The sequence below is a fragment of the Macaca fascicularis genome, chromosome 1 (genome assembly GCF_037993035.2).
Source record: "Macaca fascicularis isolate 582-1 chromosome 1, T2T-MFA8v1.1".
Classification (NCBI taxonomy): Eukaryota; Metazoa; Chordata; class Mammalia; order Primates; family Cercopithecidae; genus Macaca; species Macaca fascicularis.
In genome coordinates, this window is record NC_088375.1 from 139938581 (window position 1) to 139956574 (window position 17994).

At 34.7% G+C, this 17994-nt stretch overlaps 1 protein-coding gene across 4 annotated transcripts in view; it reads right to left on the minus strand.

Annotated features, from left to right (window-relative positions):
• ABCD3 (ATP binding cassette subfamily D member 3) overlaps positions 1 to 17994 on the minus strand; it is a 101363-nt gene that overhangs the window by 25087 nt on the left and 58282 nt on the right. For all 4 annotated transcript variants that reach the window (XM_065518560.2, XM_005542668.5, XM_015432616.4 and 1 more), the window contains 9 exons: positions 13524 to 13593; positions 12110 to 12207; positions 11614 to 11737; positions 8999 to 9055; positions 6748 to 6890; positions 4135 to 4204; positions 1073 to 1142; positions 892 to 989; positions 701 to 792 (listed from right to left, as the gene is read on the minus strand). In XM_065518560.2, coding sequence (XP_065374632.1) covers positions 701 to 792; positions 892 to 989; positions 1073 to 1142; positions 4135 to 4204; positions 6748 to 6890; positions 8999 to 9055; positions 11614 to 11737; positions 12110 to 12207; positions 13524 to 13593 — 822 coding nt within the window. The remainder of the gene's footprint in view (positions 1 to 700; positions 793 to 891; positions 990 to 1072; positions 1143 to 4134; positions 4205 to 6747; positions 6891 to 8998; positions 9056 to 11613; positions 11738 to 12109; positions 12208 to 13523; positions 13594 to 17994) is intronic.

Sequence of the window (17994 nt, forward strand, 5' to 3'; positions counted from 1 at the left end):
TGCCATGAAGACCTTAACTGCCACAGGAGCTAAGAAGGAGGAAAAAGAGAAATATGAAGATGGATCACAGGCCTAGGAAAGCTATTAAGTCATCAAACTTCTTCAGGTGACCTAAAATTTATGGTGTTTTTTATACCATACCATGCCCTTTATATTGGAGATTGAAATACTGAAATATTAATATTTTACATTCTATGGTCTAAAGATAATTTCACTACCAGACAATATGACTACATTCACAAGCACACCTACAGATACAAGTTAACTTCTCATATTTTTTTCCCATTAAAGTCAACTTCATTTCTATTCATCAGTTTTTGCTAGGTTGCCGGTATCAAAGATCTATGAAAAAATGGTATGGTAGAGGACAAGAAAATTTAAATGAGAAAATTCTATTCATTAACTTAGTTTTCTGTGAATTAAGACTGCCATGATTCAATATTTCCCAACTTAGCAAATACCAGTGTCCATGGAGCAAACAACTTGACAGCCTCTAATCTACTGTAATGTGCAAACCAGTTGTCTTAAAGAAACATGAAAAGTTCACCATCAGAAAAATTTTCCTTAATTTTCTATCAAAAACCACCTTCTTGGGGTAGGAAATGTTGCTCCCTTACCTTAACTTCAGCTAGTACAATCATTCAGGATAGCATATTTTTAAAAATTATTTTCTGCAACTGCTCATTATTACTAATCTTACCCAGCCAATCTAGTCATTTCACGCCCAGCCAAAACAATTCGACCCAGAGCTTGAGACATTCGCAAAAGCATTCTTCCACTTTGGTAGTAATCCTTAAATAGAAATAAGTATTAGTTTTTACTTATAGTTCTAGACTAAAAATTTGGCTTTATTTTTACTGTTACAGTTTCATTGTGTTATCATCACTTTACCTCCAGAAGTTCCGAATGTGTACTCTTGAGATGTCGAGGATGAGACAAATCTAAGAAAGGGCGACTGACAACTAAGTAACCAACCACAGTGGCAAGGTCTGAAACCAAACAGGTTAAGATTTAAAACAGTAACAGTATTTCACCTTTTCCACAAATCTCATCTCTTTCAAAATATACTTACATTTGGCAATAATGTTATCAATGAAACCCATTGAAAAACGAAACAAAATGAAATTATGTAGGTGCTCCACCTGGCAGAAAACAAAAACAAAAAAACATATTTTTTTCTATGTATAAAAACTTGAATCACTATGAGGATAAAACAAACTGCATTGTTCATTTATTCAACAAATATTTACTGAATGCCCATGATTTCTGTTTATATTGTACATCACACCACCGAGCACAATGCTCATCACAGAGTGGGTGCCAAACAAACACTTCATGAAACCTTTTTTATGCAAACAGCATGGAAATTACATAAACAATTTTAACAACGCTGTTTCTCTTGCATGAAAAAGAACAATGCTATTCTAGTCACCATGCTTTTGGATACATATATCCCAAAAGAGAACAACCACGAAAGCAAAAAGAACAGAGAGATATTAACTAGTTTGAGTGAAACACTAGCTGTCCAGATTGGCACTCAATGCTTTGCTTTCAGTGGAGACACATGGTCTGTGCTTTATCTAAGAATTGTATTACACCCAGTCTGAACTGAGTGTTAATGTAAATCAGTGCCACATAGCCTCAGTTTTAGCTTTAACATAAGCATGCATTGCCTCAAAACTACAAGTCTAAAACTGCTTTTTATTCTGGAGTTGTTGCATTCTCAAACTGTCCATCTACCAGATTATTCAAGGTCCTGCATGATCTGGCACTGAGTTCTATTTTTAAGGTCATACGCTTCTACTTTGCTCCTCCTCACCAAGCTCTAGAAATAATGGTTTCTCAAACATGTACCTTTTTAAGGCTTTTTTCTTGCTCTTCCCACTGCCAGGAATACATTCGTCTAAGATATTTACATTTTGTGACTCCTTCATCTTCATGTGGATTTCTGACTAAATGTCACCTCCTCAAGAAAGACCTTGGCCATTCCAGCTAAAGTAGCTGGGCAATAGCCCCCTTCATATCTATACCTTTATCCTGCTTCATTTTTGGCCACAGAATTCATTACTACCTGAAAGTATACAGAACATCTAGTTGTTTATTTACTGTCTCCTCCACTAAAATGTGGCTTCCTAAGTACAGGGTAGCTTGTTAACAACTTGGTATCTTCTGCAACTAGACAATGTCTGGAACATTTATTCAATGGCTACCACGTGTCAGACACTGTGCTCAAGCTGGAGATACAATGAATAGAACATAGAATGTCCCTGAATTCATGGAGTTTACATTCTAATGAAAGAGGGTAGCTAGTAAACAAGATAATTAGAGACTGTAATATAGTCATCCCTCGGTATCCAAAGGGGATTGGTTCCAGAACCTTTCTGGATGCCAAAATCCATGGATGCTCAAGTCCCTAAGGAAAAATGGCATAGTATTTGCATATACCTGAGCATGACATCCCGTACACTTTACTTATTTATTTTTTGAGACAGAGTTTCACTCTGTCATCAAGGCTGGAGTGCAGTGGTGCCATCTCGGCTCACTGCACCCTTCGCCCCCTGGGTTCAAGTGATTCTCCTGCCTCAGCCTCCCGAGTAGCTGGGATTACAGGCGCCTGCCACAACACCTGGCTAATTTTTGTATTTTTAGTAGAGATGGGGTTTTGTCATGTTGGTCAGGCTTGTCTCGAACACCTGACCTCGAGTGATCTGCCCGCCTCAGCTTCCCAAAGTGCTGGGACTACAGGAGTGGGCCACCATGCCTGGCTCATCCCAAACACTTTAAGTCATCTCTAAATTACTTAATACAATGTAAACAGCTGTTATACTAATGCCTGTATTGTTCAGAGAATAATGACAAGAAAAAATATGTGTATATAAGTACAGACACAATTTCTTTTTCTGAATATTTTCAATCTACGCGTGGTTGAATCCATGGATTTGGAATCCACAGATGCAGAGGGTTTATATATATATATATATATATTTTTTTTTTTTTTTTTTTAAGGAAAGATGATGATTAAAACAGGAAGGAACTTTTGGAGGTTATTTCAAATAGGCTGATCAGAGAAGACAAATCTTCAATAAGGTGTTAACATTTGGGCTGAAAATCTAAAGGATGAGAATAAGCAAGCCACGTGGAGAGCAAGCTGGTGAACTGCAGGCCCCTGAAAAATTACCTTAACTGTATTCTACCAGTGAGCACTCTAAAAGTTCTGCCATGTTAAATACTGATGAGGCAAAAATTCAATTTCTGAAATAATTTAAAATGACAATTTATTTAACCTCTTTAACTCATCTAAAATATACACTTAATTTCACAAACTTCAGACTTCCACTAAAATGTAAGCTCCTGAAAGGCAAGATTTTATCCATCATGTCCACCACCATCATCCTTAGCACCTGGAGTAAGCACAGGCAACTAGATGGCATTCAATATCTTTTGAATAAATAATGGAATAAAAGTACTTGAATTCAAATTTTCCAAGTGGCAATCAAAAAATGAAGTACAGCTTTCACAAGAAATAATGCTTTAATTCTTTAAAACAAAAAGCCAGCAAACTCCAACCCGTAGTCCAAATCTAGCCTGCTACTTGTTTTTGTAAGTAAAGTTTTATTAGAACATAGCCACACTCACTCATTTATGTATTATATATAGCTACTCTTGAGTAGCGGAGCTGAATAGTTGCAACAGACTGTGTGGTATGAAAAGCCTAAAATATACACATACTATCTTGCCCTTTACGGAAAAAGTTTGCTGACCCCTGCTTTACATAATAATCTTCATTGTATTTTCATGAGTGCTACAGGAACAAATTCTTTCCGTGGGAATCACTAAATTTATCACTAAATAAGGCTCCTAAGCAACCTCTGTAAAAATACACTTAATATTATTTTAATAAATCTATGCAATTTTATAAATGGGCACTTGAATATACTGATATGATAGTTTTTAGTCTTGCATTTTTTATTAAAAATGCAGCATAAAATCCTTTATAGCTATTTTTCAAAATATCTTTAAGATACGTATACATACGTGTGTGTGTGCGGGGGGGGGTGTATCAGTCATAGGCAAAAAAACACACACAAAAAAACCATTTCCATAAACACATGAACTTCAAGTGTGTTTCCTTACCAGTTTTCGGAAGACTGAGTGGACTGTCTGTTTTTCTCTTTTATTCCCATTGTAAAAGGCAATTTCTTCACTGTTAAAGAAAATAATTTAGCAATTAATTTTAATGTTACCTATACTTGAAAAATAATTGAAATACAGTATATGATGGCTGAATGTTTGTATTTAAATGGACATTTTGTGACTAAGAGCTTATCTGGTGCATCTCAAACCACAGTCTATACTTGAGATTCTGTTCCTAGCTCAGCTGATCGGAGCACAGGAATACACCCTTGACTGAATCATATGCTGGACTGCAACCTATGCCATAGGTATCCTGGCTGCAAAAGACATACTGCACTAATTCTCGGAAATTTGAAATTAGAGAAAGAAGTTGCTGTGATGTACAGAAAGGCAGGGCTGGGACCGACATTGCAGACTTCAAGTTATAGTATAGGCCCAAACAAGGAGATGAAAAAGATGGATAGTGATGCCTTGACATACAGCCTTTTAAAGACAGAAAAGCAGGCTAAGTCCCACCGGCTTCAAAGTGCCAGCTCCCAGGAGGAAACCCTGGAAAAACCCCATCATATCCTCACAACAATTCCACTTTTCCTGAGCAACTGTGCATGGGTCCACAAGGGCCACAGGGATCATGACTAGAAAAAAAGGGTATTTTATAGATGAAGAAAAGTTCAGTGTAGTTAAGTAAATTTGTAAAGGTCGCAGAGCCAGCAGGTCAGGGAGTTGAAATTGTAACTTCTATCTGACCCTAACATTTATAGTCTTTCTACTACACAGGCAAGATGTAAGCTTTCCCAGCAAAGTACCTCTTATGGCAGAGGTAAATATTCATAGAGAAGTCTAGAAGGCAAGGTTGAAATATTTCTTTAAAGTCTCTTTTTTCCCCTAAACAATTTATGTTTTATATTTCTATTTTGAAATGGACCTGTGTTTTTCATAAAAACAAGGTACCACCTACCTCAACCTCTTCAAGTAAAATTAATTTCCCATAAAATATGACACATTTGTCATGTGTTTCATGGTTTCCCTGACAAAATGACACAGAGCCTCAGAGTATAAGAAGCCTACAGTTCTATACCTCTAATTACTTTTTTAAAAAACTTCCTTCTACCTCCTCTCTACACCTAAGCCTATGGAAGAAGATGAGGTGAGGATTCTCCTCCTGAACTGAGTCATTTTAGCCTTAATGAAAAATCTGAAAGGATAAAACATCCTGGAATATTGATGGCTGCCCATCCAACATCTATTCTCTTCATTGTCCTTCTTCCTAAAATAATCCCAACTTTCTTAAAGTTATCTATTATTTTCCATGTACCCTAATGCTTTAGGAATGCCTCAACCCCATTTATAGGGTCCCACTGGTCTAAGCCAATCACTTTGCTGTGATTGCTTTAGGCATGGTCAAGTGATAATTCCAGCCAATCAGATATGAGGGAAAGTCAGCTGTGGGACTCTTGGGAAAGGTTTCTTTGCTCTCATAAAGATACACCAGGAGAGATGGCCCCTTTTTGTTTCTGGAGCTTTCTGCAGGGGAGAGAAGCTAGTGAAATCTGTAACTGCTATCGCCATCTTGTGGTCACAAGAAGAATTAGCCCGAGGAATGGGGCAGCATACAAAGCAGGGCAGAGCCAGGAGACACCAGAGAGCCAGAGCCCTGATAATGCCAGCCTGGAACTGCCCTGTCTTAAGCGTTCTCATGTGAAGCAGTGAGTGTTCTTATTACTGGAGCCATGAGTCATGCTTTCTGTTTCTTTCAGTAAAAGGTATCTTTCATTTACTTGGCAAATCACCTCTTAACTCTATTCCACTGCCTCCCTAGAGCAAAAAACCCTATTTAAAACTTGTACTATTTTAGCAATCCAAGGAAATAAAGGAAGAGGGAACTGTCATTTGTAAATGCCTACAGAGTAGAATATTAAATACATATTAAAACTCTCAAAATGACTTAACATTGACAGATCAATATATGAGAACATTTATTAAGCATTTGCTCCATATAGAAAACTGAGCTGGAACCTTTATATATATTACCAAATTTAATCCTCATTGCGACCCTATATTATCTACCTATTATAAACAAAAGTGAAACTATGAATAATTCACTAAAATCAAATACATGCAATTGATAAGCGGAAGAAGTAGATTTTGAAACTAGTATGGCTAGCTCCGAAGTCCACACTTTCTCTTCCTATCTTACATTTAAAAAACTGTAGAAAATAGGTAGAGGCACATGCAGTGACAGTGAATCATTAAGCATTATGAAAAGTCAAAATAAAAATATTTGTGGAAAAACTGAGACAAAATTTTCTTGGAACAGGTATTGTGAGTTGAAATTTTAATTGTAAACTGATTATGTCTAAAGTAAAATTAACAGAAAATTCATCAACAGAAGGTATGAACATGTGAATCAAGAATACTACATAGTTAATAAGAGAGTTCAAAATATTCATGATCACTACTTTATAAAACTAGTCTCTTTCATAATGTATGTTTTCAATACAATATGCACATTATTAGAGTAACAGTGTTACTAGACATTTTGGAGTCAATTTAAATGACATCAATATCCATGGAAATGAATTTTTAGCAAGTCTTTAATGCATTTGTCTTTACCTGTTTGTGATGAGCCGAGAATTAACATATCTATATTCTCCTTCATACTTTTGCTCAGTTATTGTCATCCTACCAATGGGTCTTCTAAGTCGAGTTAGGAATAGCCCAGAAACAACCAAGTAGGCCATCATGCTTGCTGGGCCCTATTATTATCGGGAGAGAAAGATACAGAAAGTTCTGGGATATAATAATAAATTCACTTAGATACAAACGTACAATTTTTATAATTAACCTCAATGACTGAAAGAAATTGCTCTACTGGGTAATTTTTTCCCCTTGTTTTTTTTCTGAAAAAGTACACAGTAGCCTCTATACTTTTACCACTCATGAGCTTTTCCTCTCACCACTGTAGCTTATCCCTCAGCTCTCCTACATTTTGCTTACCTAAAAACTCCTAATTGCAGTTCTCACTTTTCCTGTTATCTAACACTCTTCTGTTGGAACTCTTCTTGATAATCTCTTAAGATTCCACAATAATTCTTGGACCTCTTTTTCTTGCCTTCTCTTTTAATATTAATATTCCCTCAAATTCCTTCCTTAGTTCTCTTCTCATCTCAAATCTATACCCCTGGACCTATAACTCTTATGAACCCAAGATATAAGTACTACACATCTTTACCTTAATACTGTGCAGATGTCTCAAGTTCAGCTCCCCACCGAACAAGCTCTGTCTTTCCCTGCTTGTACATCTTGCTTCCAGCTGCTGTACTATGTATTAATAACTTTGTAGGTGACCTTATCACCCACTGACCATCCCAAGAGAAAAGCTTCAAGCATACATTTCCAAGTTCATCACAGGCGCTTCCCTCATTCTCCTATATACACTATACTCTGCCATACTAAAATAAATGTTTCCTGAACTGTTTCCATTTAGTGAGATTGTTCTTATGTTTAGCAAGCATGACATAATCTAATGGATGTCTACTTACCTCCCCAAAGCAGCTCAGATATCACCTCCAGTTCTTCCTGGCACTAAATACTTTATTGAAACTTCTATTACTAAACTTTATCATGCTGCATTATAATTGTTTGACTATCTACCTGTTTTACCACATTGTAATTCCTCTTCAGCAGGAACTGTGTCTTACTTATTTTTTTATTCCTACTATCTAGCACAATATATGTGCTAGTATGTATTCAAGATTAAAAAAAAATTAAATCTGATCAATTCAATGCATTTCAACAACTACTACAAATGTGAACCAAAAAGATAACTAAAACAGTTTCTGCCTTTAAGAAATGCAGAATCAGATAACAGGTAGACATGGAGACATATTTAAGTATCACAAAAATGTAGCTAAGTACCATAAAAATATGACTGCAAGGAGACAAGAAGGATTTGGCCTATTCACTTGCTTACAGTAAAACAAAATATAAGAATAATAAAACCTGGATCACACGATAGCAAAGAATTAGGAAGATAAACAGAAAAATTCAAAAAACCAAACAAAGCAAAACCAAAACTCTGCTTTCCCAGTGTTTTGGAAAGCAACAAAAACCAGTACGGAAATAATTTATTAATCAACTGAAATGCATATACACACACACACACATATATAAAACAACCATATTATTATATGGTTGCATTATAAACATATAACAATAACATTACATATTAAATGACTAAAGTTACATTTCAATAAGATAACTCAAAGAAAACTTAAAAGTGATTCTTGCCATCACAAATATCAGACTTGGATAATAAGGCTCATGGGATAGCCAACCATTTATATTATAAAATAGTCTTGGAACTGTTATACCCACTCTAAATGTATCGTTACTTTAACATTAGAATTTCATATTAATATGGGCGTCTCCATATCTCTTTTTAGACATCACTTTGAAACAATAAGTATAAGTATATTCATGGTTTAAATACTTCTGTTTTATCTTTTTTTTTTTAAAGAAGCAGGTCTCGCTTTTTGTCCAGGCTTGTCTCGAACTCCTGGATTCAAGCGATCCTCCCATCTCAGCCTCCCAAAGTGCTGGGATTACAGACGTGAGCCACCACCCTTGGCCAATATATTTGTCTGGTTTTTAATGTCACAAAATTGAAAATTAAGAAGAAAAATTAGTACTTCTAAAATCTCGAGTAAAGTATTATTTTATAACTGGACTTTGTTAGGTAAATCATGTGAAAATACATTCTTTGAGATATACAAAAATTCTTACAGGCCATCAAGCTATTCACAATATGTATTTCAAATATTGTATTATATCAATTTAAAAGGTGAAATAAAAGAAGACTCACCTGAGCTCCAATTGCACTCGTTAACTTAAAGATATACAAAACTATGTCTAAAAATGGCTGTAAAATAAATATTAGAATACACAAATTAAAACTAAAGCACTAGAATGATAGCTAATACAACATGTTAACTACAAAATGTTATTAAACATTTAATACATAATTATCAACATGTAGAGTTCCCACTATGTATAATGTATTGTGATAGTAACTAGATCAAAGAATACATGAAAGATAACAGTTTTCCTCTCAAGAAACTTAAAATGGGAACAGCTTACACAATGTCTACTGACCATCAAGTAGGAAAAACATTTATCACTTTCCATCAACTAAGATACCTCTACTGTGATAATTAACCACCAGTAACTCAGTAATGTGTCAATATAATGTAAAGATACTAAATAAAATGACCTGAGATGTAACCCCAAATCTGCTACCAGTTTGTTTCTACATATCTTCACCTGTAAAGTGAGAAGCTTTTCCTGTTCCAATATTGTTTGATTCTATTACATTATCACTTCTATGGCAAAATAATCAAGTAAGTCATTGAATCTAATTTTGAAATATAAAAGTCAAGTCTTTAGAACCAAAATAATACATTAATGTACTGCTCTTCACACACAGAGACAACTCAACTAATGCACCATCAGTTGCATTAGTTAGAAATGTTTTTCAAGAAACCCAAATTGTGTTCATTCACTTTAAGTCAACAGCCACTGCTCGTGCCTCCACTTTTTTTTTTTTTAAGACAGGGTCTGGCTCTGTCACCCAGCCTGAAGATCTTGGCTCACTGCAGCCTCTGAAGTAGCTGGGAGTAAAGGCGCACAGTACCATGCCTGGCTAATTTTTGTATTTTTTGTAGATGGGGTTTCACCCTGTTGCCCAGGATAGTCTTGAACTCCTGAGCTGAAGCAATCTGCCCACCCTGGCCTCCCAAAGTATTGTGATTACAGGGATGAGCCACTGTGCTGGGCCAACAGCCAGCACTTTCTAATCCACATTATTAGGACAGATGGCTTGGTTTGTTAACTGGCTTGTTTCAACATTCAACATCTACCTTTCCCTTTCCTTTTTTTTTTTTTTTTTTTTTTTTTTTGCCTTATAAATTATCAAGAAGCTAGAGATACTTATAAAATTCAAGAATTGTTAAAACTTATAACAAAAATAATGACTCATAATTTAAGTTGGAGGTCAATTAGATGTTTAAAACATCTAATTTACACAGTGGTGCACAGCTCTACTACAATTAATTAATTTAACATTCTTCTCTATTCCAGATGTGACAAAACCTGAGAGTTGCTCAAGTACCAAGATTTAAAGAATACATAATAATGTCTATAAAATTATATGGAAAGTTGAAATATATACACCCCCCATTCCCACCATGCATGCGTACACACACATACACACACACACACACACACACACAGAGACAGAGAGAGAGAGAGAGAGAGAGAGAGAGAGAGAGAGAGAGAGAGAGAACAAACTTTCAAATATTGTAATGGGAACAGAAGAGAAAGCTGAATTACTGAACTATTTGTAATTGTCAGAGTTCCTGAGTTTGGGATCAGTTAGCAAAGGCTTCTGGAGAGCTAAATAAATAACAAAGTTGGGCTGGAAGTGAAAAGCACTGGGCCTGGGCATGAGGAGAGCAGCTCTTGTGGATATATATCTCTAAGAATTGCCTTCCCTCCATCAACCTGGTTGAAGCTAGGACATTCCTATTCTTACAATGTGACCCAGTCCTTTTTATAGTTTTGGTTTTCTTTTGTCTCAAAACTGTGTATCTAGGTCAACTGTGACCAGAGGTAAAGATACTATCATTGGTCCAGTATGAGACAAGCTCCTATCCAACACCAAGGGAAGTCACATGAGTTAGAGTGGGAACTGAAGCATCTCAGATGAAGAGGGGAGGGGATGCTGGGCAGACTATTTTATAGGTGCCTACTACATATCATAGTCAATGCAAGAGGTAATGGCACAGAGAGTTTAATAAGAAGACTACAGCGAAAGCTGTAAGGGTGGTGAGATAACATGACTAAGACAAGAACTGGAGAAATCAGCGAGAAGAAGGAAAACTGGTTAAGGCCTATCAGAGTCAGGAGCTTTGGCAATATTCTGAGGAGAATGGGAAAAACAGTAATTAGAAAACTGAAATATACTTGCATCTTGTGAAATGTTTTGACTACTACTTACTAATGATCTATTAGAATTAAAGATACTGAAGCAGAGAAATGGGCAGAAAGGAAGTCCTAGTCTAGTGTTCTAAGTGTGGAATTAGAAACATAAATTGACAGCCAATCTCTAACAATGGCCAGACACATGCAGGTCAAAAGATAAGAATTCAAATTTCTGCTGTTTTAATGGAATCAACCTGTAAAATTCTTAGAAAATCCTTATAAGACACTAAATTATCAGTTCTTTGCCAAAGTACCTCACAAAAATAATAGAAAAAATTAAAATAATTAAAACTATTACAACAACTCTAATTTTCTTACAAAAGCATTAAATATTTACATGCTGCTGTTCTGTCCATAAAATCAATTCTATATAAATTTGCTTAGATTCAAAATTCAACAAATTAAACAAATAATCTTTTAAAAAGTAGAGAAACTTACCTTACTAAGATTTGAATACAGATCGACTACACTGTTACAAAATTTTTCTACATCTTGTGTAAGCAGCTGGTCTGGATTAGCTATTCTGTTGTCCAGATTTCCCATTTTATAATATGTGAAAGATCTAAAATAGCAAGAAGAAAAGTAATTTTAAAACAAGTGACTTTAAAGATAAAACGACAACCAAAAAAATCACATTACACCGCCTAGCTCAAATACATAGAAACAAAAAAGTTTGGAGCCAGAAGAGATCCTATCGATTGCCCTGATTTTAGAGAGGAGGACACACGTCCAGAAAATGATGACTTGTCAATTAATGGAAAAGCCAGGACTAGATTCCAAATAACTGAGAGGTTGTTCCCAATATGCTTCTGTACCTAAGAGCGGCTTTCTTAGAAAACATACAACAAATAAGAAAAACCGCTATATTGATCAGCTTCACAAATAGTACTCTTGTATTTAAATATTTTTAATATAAAAATAGGTTATCACTTACTGAAGATACTCCTCATAGAGGTATTTAGTGAGCCTTACTCGGAAGCACAGTTTAAGCTCATTTAACCCGTACTTCAAGAAGTTATTAACCAGAGAGATCTAAAACAAACAAACAAATATTATTGGTTTTGCTTTTCATTTCTGCTTACTAAACTATAATTTATTTCTCCATTATTTCCTGTGTCCCAAATCCTATAATTTTTATAATTGAATCCAAATTATATAATTCAGTTCTGTTTTACTTTACTGCATTTAGCTAAATCAAATGTACCTGGTTTGAATTATTCTATGTTAAACTTTACATGGAATATGTTAATATCACTAATTACGAGACGTATCGCCATTTTTTTTTTTTTTTTTTGGTAAATGGGCAAAACGTCAAATCTATCCCCTTTCTAGCCAATGTAAAGACTTGCTTTTAGGAGTTCAGACATTTATGTTTATATTTTCTGTTTCCTACTATCAGCACCACAACCCTAGACAATGGAATTCTATATACACTGTATTTGCATTTGTTAAAAAAAAAAAAAAAAAACTACAGGTTTTACACCAACTGATGCTATTTTCCAGATTATATCTAGAGCCATCTTTACTAACATTTTCTATTGTTACATTAAAAATTTTCTCAAGTGGTCTTTGCTGAATCTTAATCTTTCATATCTGTGTTGCTTATTCCAATTGTTTATTTTAAAAAGTCTAAAAGCTATGTATCCCCATCTTCCAGCTTTATTAAACAAGAATTTCTGGCAATTTCAACGTAACTGGATTTTACAGCCAAGCTTCTCATTTTTACCCACAAATTTAGAACATTAAGTTCTTAGTGCCAAGAAAATTAAAATGAGAACCAAACTAAGAAAATCACTTACATTTTAGAATAAACAATTTATCTGTAAAAAATTCAGACCATAAATTCCAATTTAACTTGAAGGAGATTAGTAGTACAAGTTACGATACTAGTTTATGGCCTAAAGTAACCAGGATGATTTGCACTCCCCTCTCTAAATCCCCCCCAATTCCCCAAGTTGCCCCCCGCCCACATCCATTTTGCAATGACTGGAAACATTTCTGGTTGTTACAACTAAGGGTGCTGCTGCTATCTAATGGGATGCTGCTAAACACCGAAGAAAACCTGGACTGAAGGTTAAAAAAAAAAAATGCCAAAAAACCCCTCACCCACATACATATGTATATGAATATATATACACATTATAAATGAAGTTAAACCAAACATAATCCCCTTTTTATCTAGTATGAAGGTTTACATTGAAAATTATACTATAAATTACAAACCTAAACTGAAAATAGGAATATAGTATCATAAATCTTTAAAGAATTTAATAAGTAAAACCCTTAAAGATTTTTAAAAGATGCAAATTTCCCCTGTGTTAAAAAGATTTTTAATGAATTAAACTTACAAGAGGCATGGCAGCGATGAAGTTCAATAAGTATCTCTTGAAATCTTTCCTGCTACGACCAATGATACCACTGCAAACCACCACATGCAATGCATTAGTTGCAAAAGAAGCAAAATCTAACACTAGGAAAACTTCTGTAAAGCTCTAAAATTACTCTAGGAAACTTCTATTAAATCAAAACTATCAATAAAAAAGATGCTAAAAAACACTTTTTTGCAAAAACATGTTTGCAACTTTAAAACGTCATCATTTTGAACTTGCTGGAACCTCATCCTGCAAAAGGTGAAATTAAACAGAATGATAACTAATTATTTCTTAGTAAAAATGGCTGCTTTAAAAAAAGGCTTAAGTGGCTACAAAACAAATTTAGCGAGCAAAACAATTAACAACTTTATAGTCCCAGGAATGTATTATGAATAAACAAAGTACCATTTGTTTGTTTTAAAATATTTAACAATCTGATGCTTATTTGTGTGAACTAATGGCAGGGAGACAGACTAATGGGGATCAGCAAAGGGTCAAGAGTAAATATTTTAGGCTTTGTGCACCCTAAGGGCTCTGCTGCAACTACTCAATTCTGCCACAGTAAAAAAAAAAAAAAAAAAAAAAAAGCAGCCAAGAAGAAGTGTGGCTGTATTCTAATAAAACTTTACCAAAGCAGATGGCAGGTAGTGAGATTTGACCTGTGGGTCCTAGTTTGCCAAGACTGGCACTAACGCATAGATCAGAGCCCAGAATGGATCTATAGAAGCTTCATGTTCCTCAACACACTTCAACTAGACTAGCTCCTCTTTTGCCTATTGTTAATCTGTTTTACGTATTTTTCTGCTTTTAAAATATACATTAAAAATTTTTTAAAAGGGTTTTAATTAAAAATTTGAACAGAGCATTATTACATAAGTAAAGGATCTTTGAGTAAGATATGTGTATGACCTAACACAAAGATAGAATCTATTTGATCACAGAACTCTTATTTCAAATAATACTTAGTAATATTCCCACATTTCATAAAATATATTTGTATAAAACATTTGAGAAACACTAGACTAATTGGTTTAAACCTGGCTGCCCATGTACACACAAAAATAACTAGTATATGACTAGAGACCTTCTCAAAGCTTTTAATGTATAGTATGTGCATTTTAACTCTCTGTGAGGGGTTTGTAGCATGAAGCATTTCCTCTATCATAGCCAAGATTCCACAGAACATACTTTGGGAAATGTTCCTTTAGACTGATTGAAAGAAATTAATACTCCAATTTTTATGTAGCCCCTAAAAAGCAAAACAGTTAAAAAAAAAAAAAAAAAGGCTAACTACAAGAAAGTTAAATAGAACCACACAAAAATGTTGTTTATAGCAATAAGAATATTAGAGACATTAAGCAATCAAGACAGTACAAAAGGTTCAGAGAATTTATGTTAAAATTGTTTGAACCAAATCTTACATAAAACCAAAGTGCTTTAGTGCTGCCCAAGCTGTGAAACACACAAGAACATGCCATCATTCAGCAATGGTTTACCATTGGAGTAGCAGCTATAAATTTAAAAAGTGGTTTCTTGAATAAAGTCTTATTTCTGCTTATTATTCCACTGCAAAAAAAGTAATTAACAAAAACAATTTTACAATAGCCCTAATCACTGCAACTTCCAAATGTTTAAGAAACTTTATAAAAGAGAGTTTGGTAATTTTTAAATTCTGCTTGTAGCCAAATGGGTGAAAATAAAACATATTTTTATGATTAGATAAAGCAGCAACAGGGTACAAAGAATTTTCCTCCTTGTCACGGAATTAGTATAGTTTCTACCCTAAAGAGGGTGTCTTTCCTATTAAGATTTTCCATACTCCAAAGTCACCATCAACAAATAAGTTTAAAATATGAAAAGAATATTAAATGAAGTACATTAAGGACCATAATAAGTCTCCTTAAGGCTCTCTTTAGCAGAAATACATGAATCTAGACTTACTTTAGAAAAGGCAAAAAGGGAAAATAAATAAATAAATTTGCACTGTAGCTTAAATACTGAGATGGAGATATATGTTAACTTTTCAAACAAAGTTATCCTGTACGAATGTACAATATTTTAAAACTTCTTTTTCTGAGATAAGGTCCAAATGTTAAAGAATTTCATACACAGCAGAGGCTCAAAACTATTTAGGAGAAAGTTAACAACTTTAAAATGAGTGTTTTACAATTGGTGAGTGTGGGTTAAGAATATAAGGAAGTTCCTTATGCTAATCCTTTTTTTTTTTTTTTTTGAGAGAGGATATTCCTAAGCTGAGGCGATCCTTCTGCTAAGCCTCCTGTGTAGTTGTGCCTGTGTAGTAGTAAGTATGTGCCATCACAGTCAGCTAACTTTTTTATTTTTTGTAAAAACGAAGTCTCACTGTGTGGCCCAGGCTGGTCTTGAACTCTTGGTCTCAAGTGATCCTCTTGACTCAGCTTCCCAAAGTGTTGGGATTACAGGCATGAGCCACTATAGCCAGCCCCTTATTCTATTTTTACAACTTTTCCGTAAGTGTAAAGTATACCAAAATAATGGTTTTTAAAAACTTGTTCAGAAACTCATAAAAAAAACGAAAAGCAATTTTTAAAAATCTCATAATTAAATTTTAAAACTGAGTACTACACACACGTGCACATGATTAGGCTCCCCTACAAACACCCTTCAAGGGAGACCAATTAAGCTCTCAACTCCAGCTTCTAGTAAGTGTTTAAGGCACTTCATTTTAAATATGAATTCATAGCCAAGAGTCATAGAATGCTTGAGGAAAGCCTCTAATGTGAATGACAACAGAATAACAAACAAAGGCACCATGAAAGAAACAAAAAATGCAGGGAGCTAAAAACACATTAAAAATTAAATGGCTTCAGAGGTGAAAAAATATTGCATCCTTAAAAGAATGATTGCTATACAAATGAACATCCATATAAAAGATAACTCTTGGAAATAAAATTATAACAAATAAAAATTCACTAGATAATAAAGAAATTTCCTAGAAAATAAAATAAAATGGCAGAGATAAAAATAGAAGAGAAATTATAAGATAATCAGATCATCAGTCCAGAGGCTCCAACACTCAGCTAATAAGAATTCCAGAAAAATTGGAGAGGAATAATTTCTTTTTAAACACAAGAAAATTTCTCAAATGAAGAATGAGTTTCTAGATGGAAAAAGAGTTCACCTAGTGCCCAGCACAAAAAATTCATACCAATGTTCAGTGAAATTTTCAAACATCCAGTAACACAACATCAACAATTTTTTTAAAAAGACCAAGGGGGAGATTGAGGGAGAAACAAATCTCCAGCTACAGCTGAGCAATCAGAATGGCAAGAGGCCTCAATACCCACCCTGGAGCTGCACAACAGAATCTACCAGATACTTCAAAAAGGTTTGATTAATTGAATCAGAATATCTAGTGGTAGGGCCCAGACATTCATAGTTCTTAAAATTCTCCAGATGATTCCAATCATTCTGCAGCCAAGGTTGAGACCCAGAACATAGTGATGCTCTCAAAATTCTGAAGAAAAGTGAATTCCAACTTGGAAGGCACCAACATAGCTAAATTATCAATCAAGTATGAGACTAGAAGAAATTTTCAGATCTACAAGGTCTCAAAAATTTATCTCCCTTCACCTTTACTCAGAAAAAGAGTGCATCTGCCAAACCGAGAAAGTATACTGAGGAAGAGAAAAAAAAAAATCCAGAAACAGGTTATTTAATTCAGGATACAAAGATGAAAGAAATTCCCAGAATAATGATAAAAGCAAGTTCAAACATGATTGCTATTTGGTGTACCTAATATGCAACCAATCCTGATTAAAGCAAGAAGACCCGGCACTTTGGGAGGGTGAGGTGGGCAGATCACGAGGTCAGGAGATTGAGACCATCCCGGCTAACACTGTGAAACCCTGTCTCTACTAAAAATACAAAAAATTAGCCAGGCATGGTGGTGGGCACCTGTAGTCCCAGCTACTCTGAAGGCTGAGGCAGAAGAATGGCGTGAACCCAGGAGGCAGAGGTTGCAGTGAGCTGAGAGTGTGCCACTGCACTCCAGCCTGGGCAACAGAGCGAGATTCCATCTCAAAAAAAAAAAAAAAAAAAAAGGCAAAACACAGGAAACTACAAAACATATAGGGCGGGGGTGGAAATAGAAAGATGAAGTTGATAGATTAGTTGGTGTCTGACCATATTACAATACTGAGAAGATTTCACAGTATTGTCAAAAAGCTCAAGCTGAATTAGGGGGAAGTAGGTTTAAAAAAAATAATAATGTGCACAAATAACTGTCAATTTGTAAACACCAGGAAAAACAAAAAGCTGTATGGAAAAGCAACTACCAAAGTATGCCATGTGGTTCAGCTGTAAGCAATAGTCAAAATTATGTAAACAATAAATTGTGATTTAATAAAAAATTATATAATTTTTATTATATATATAAAACATTGAGAAGATGAGCATGGAGGGAGTG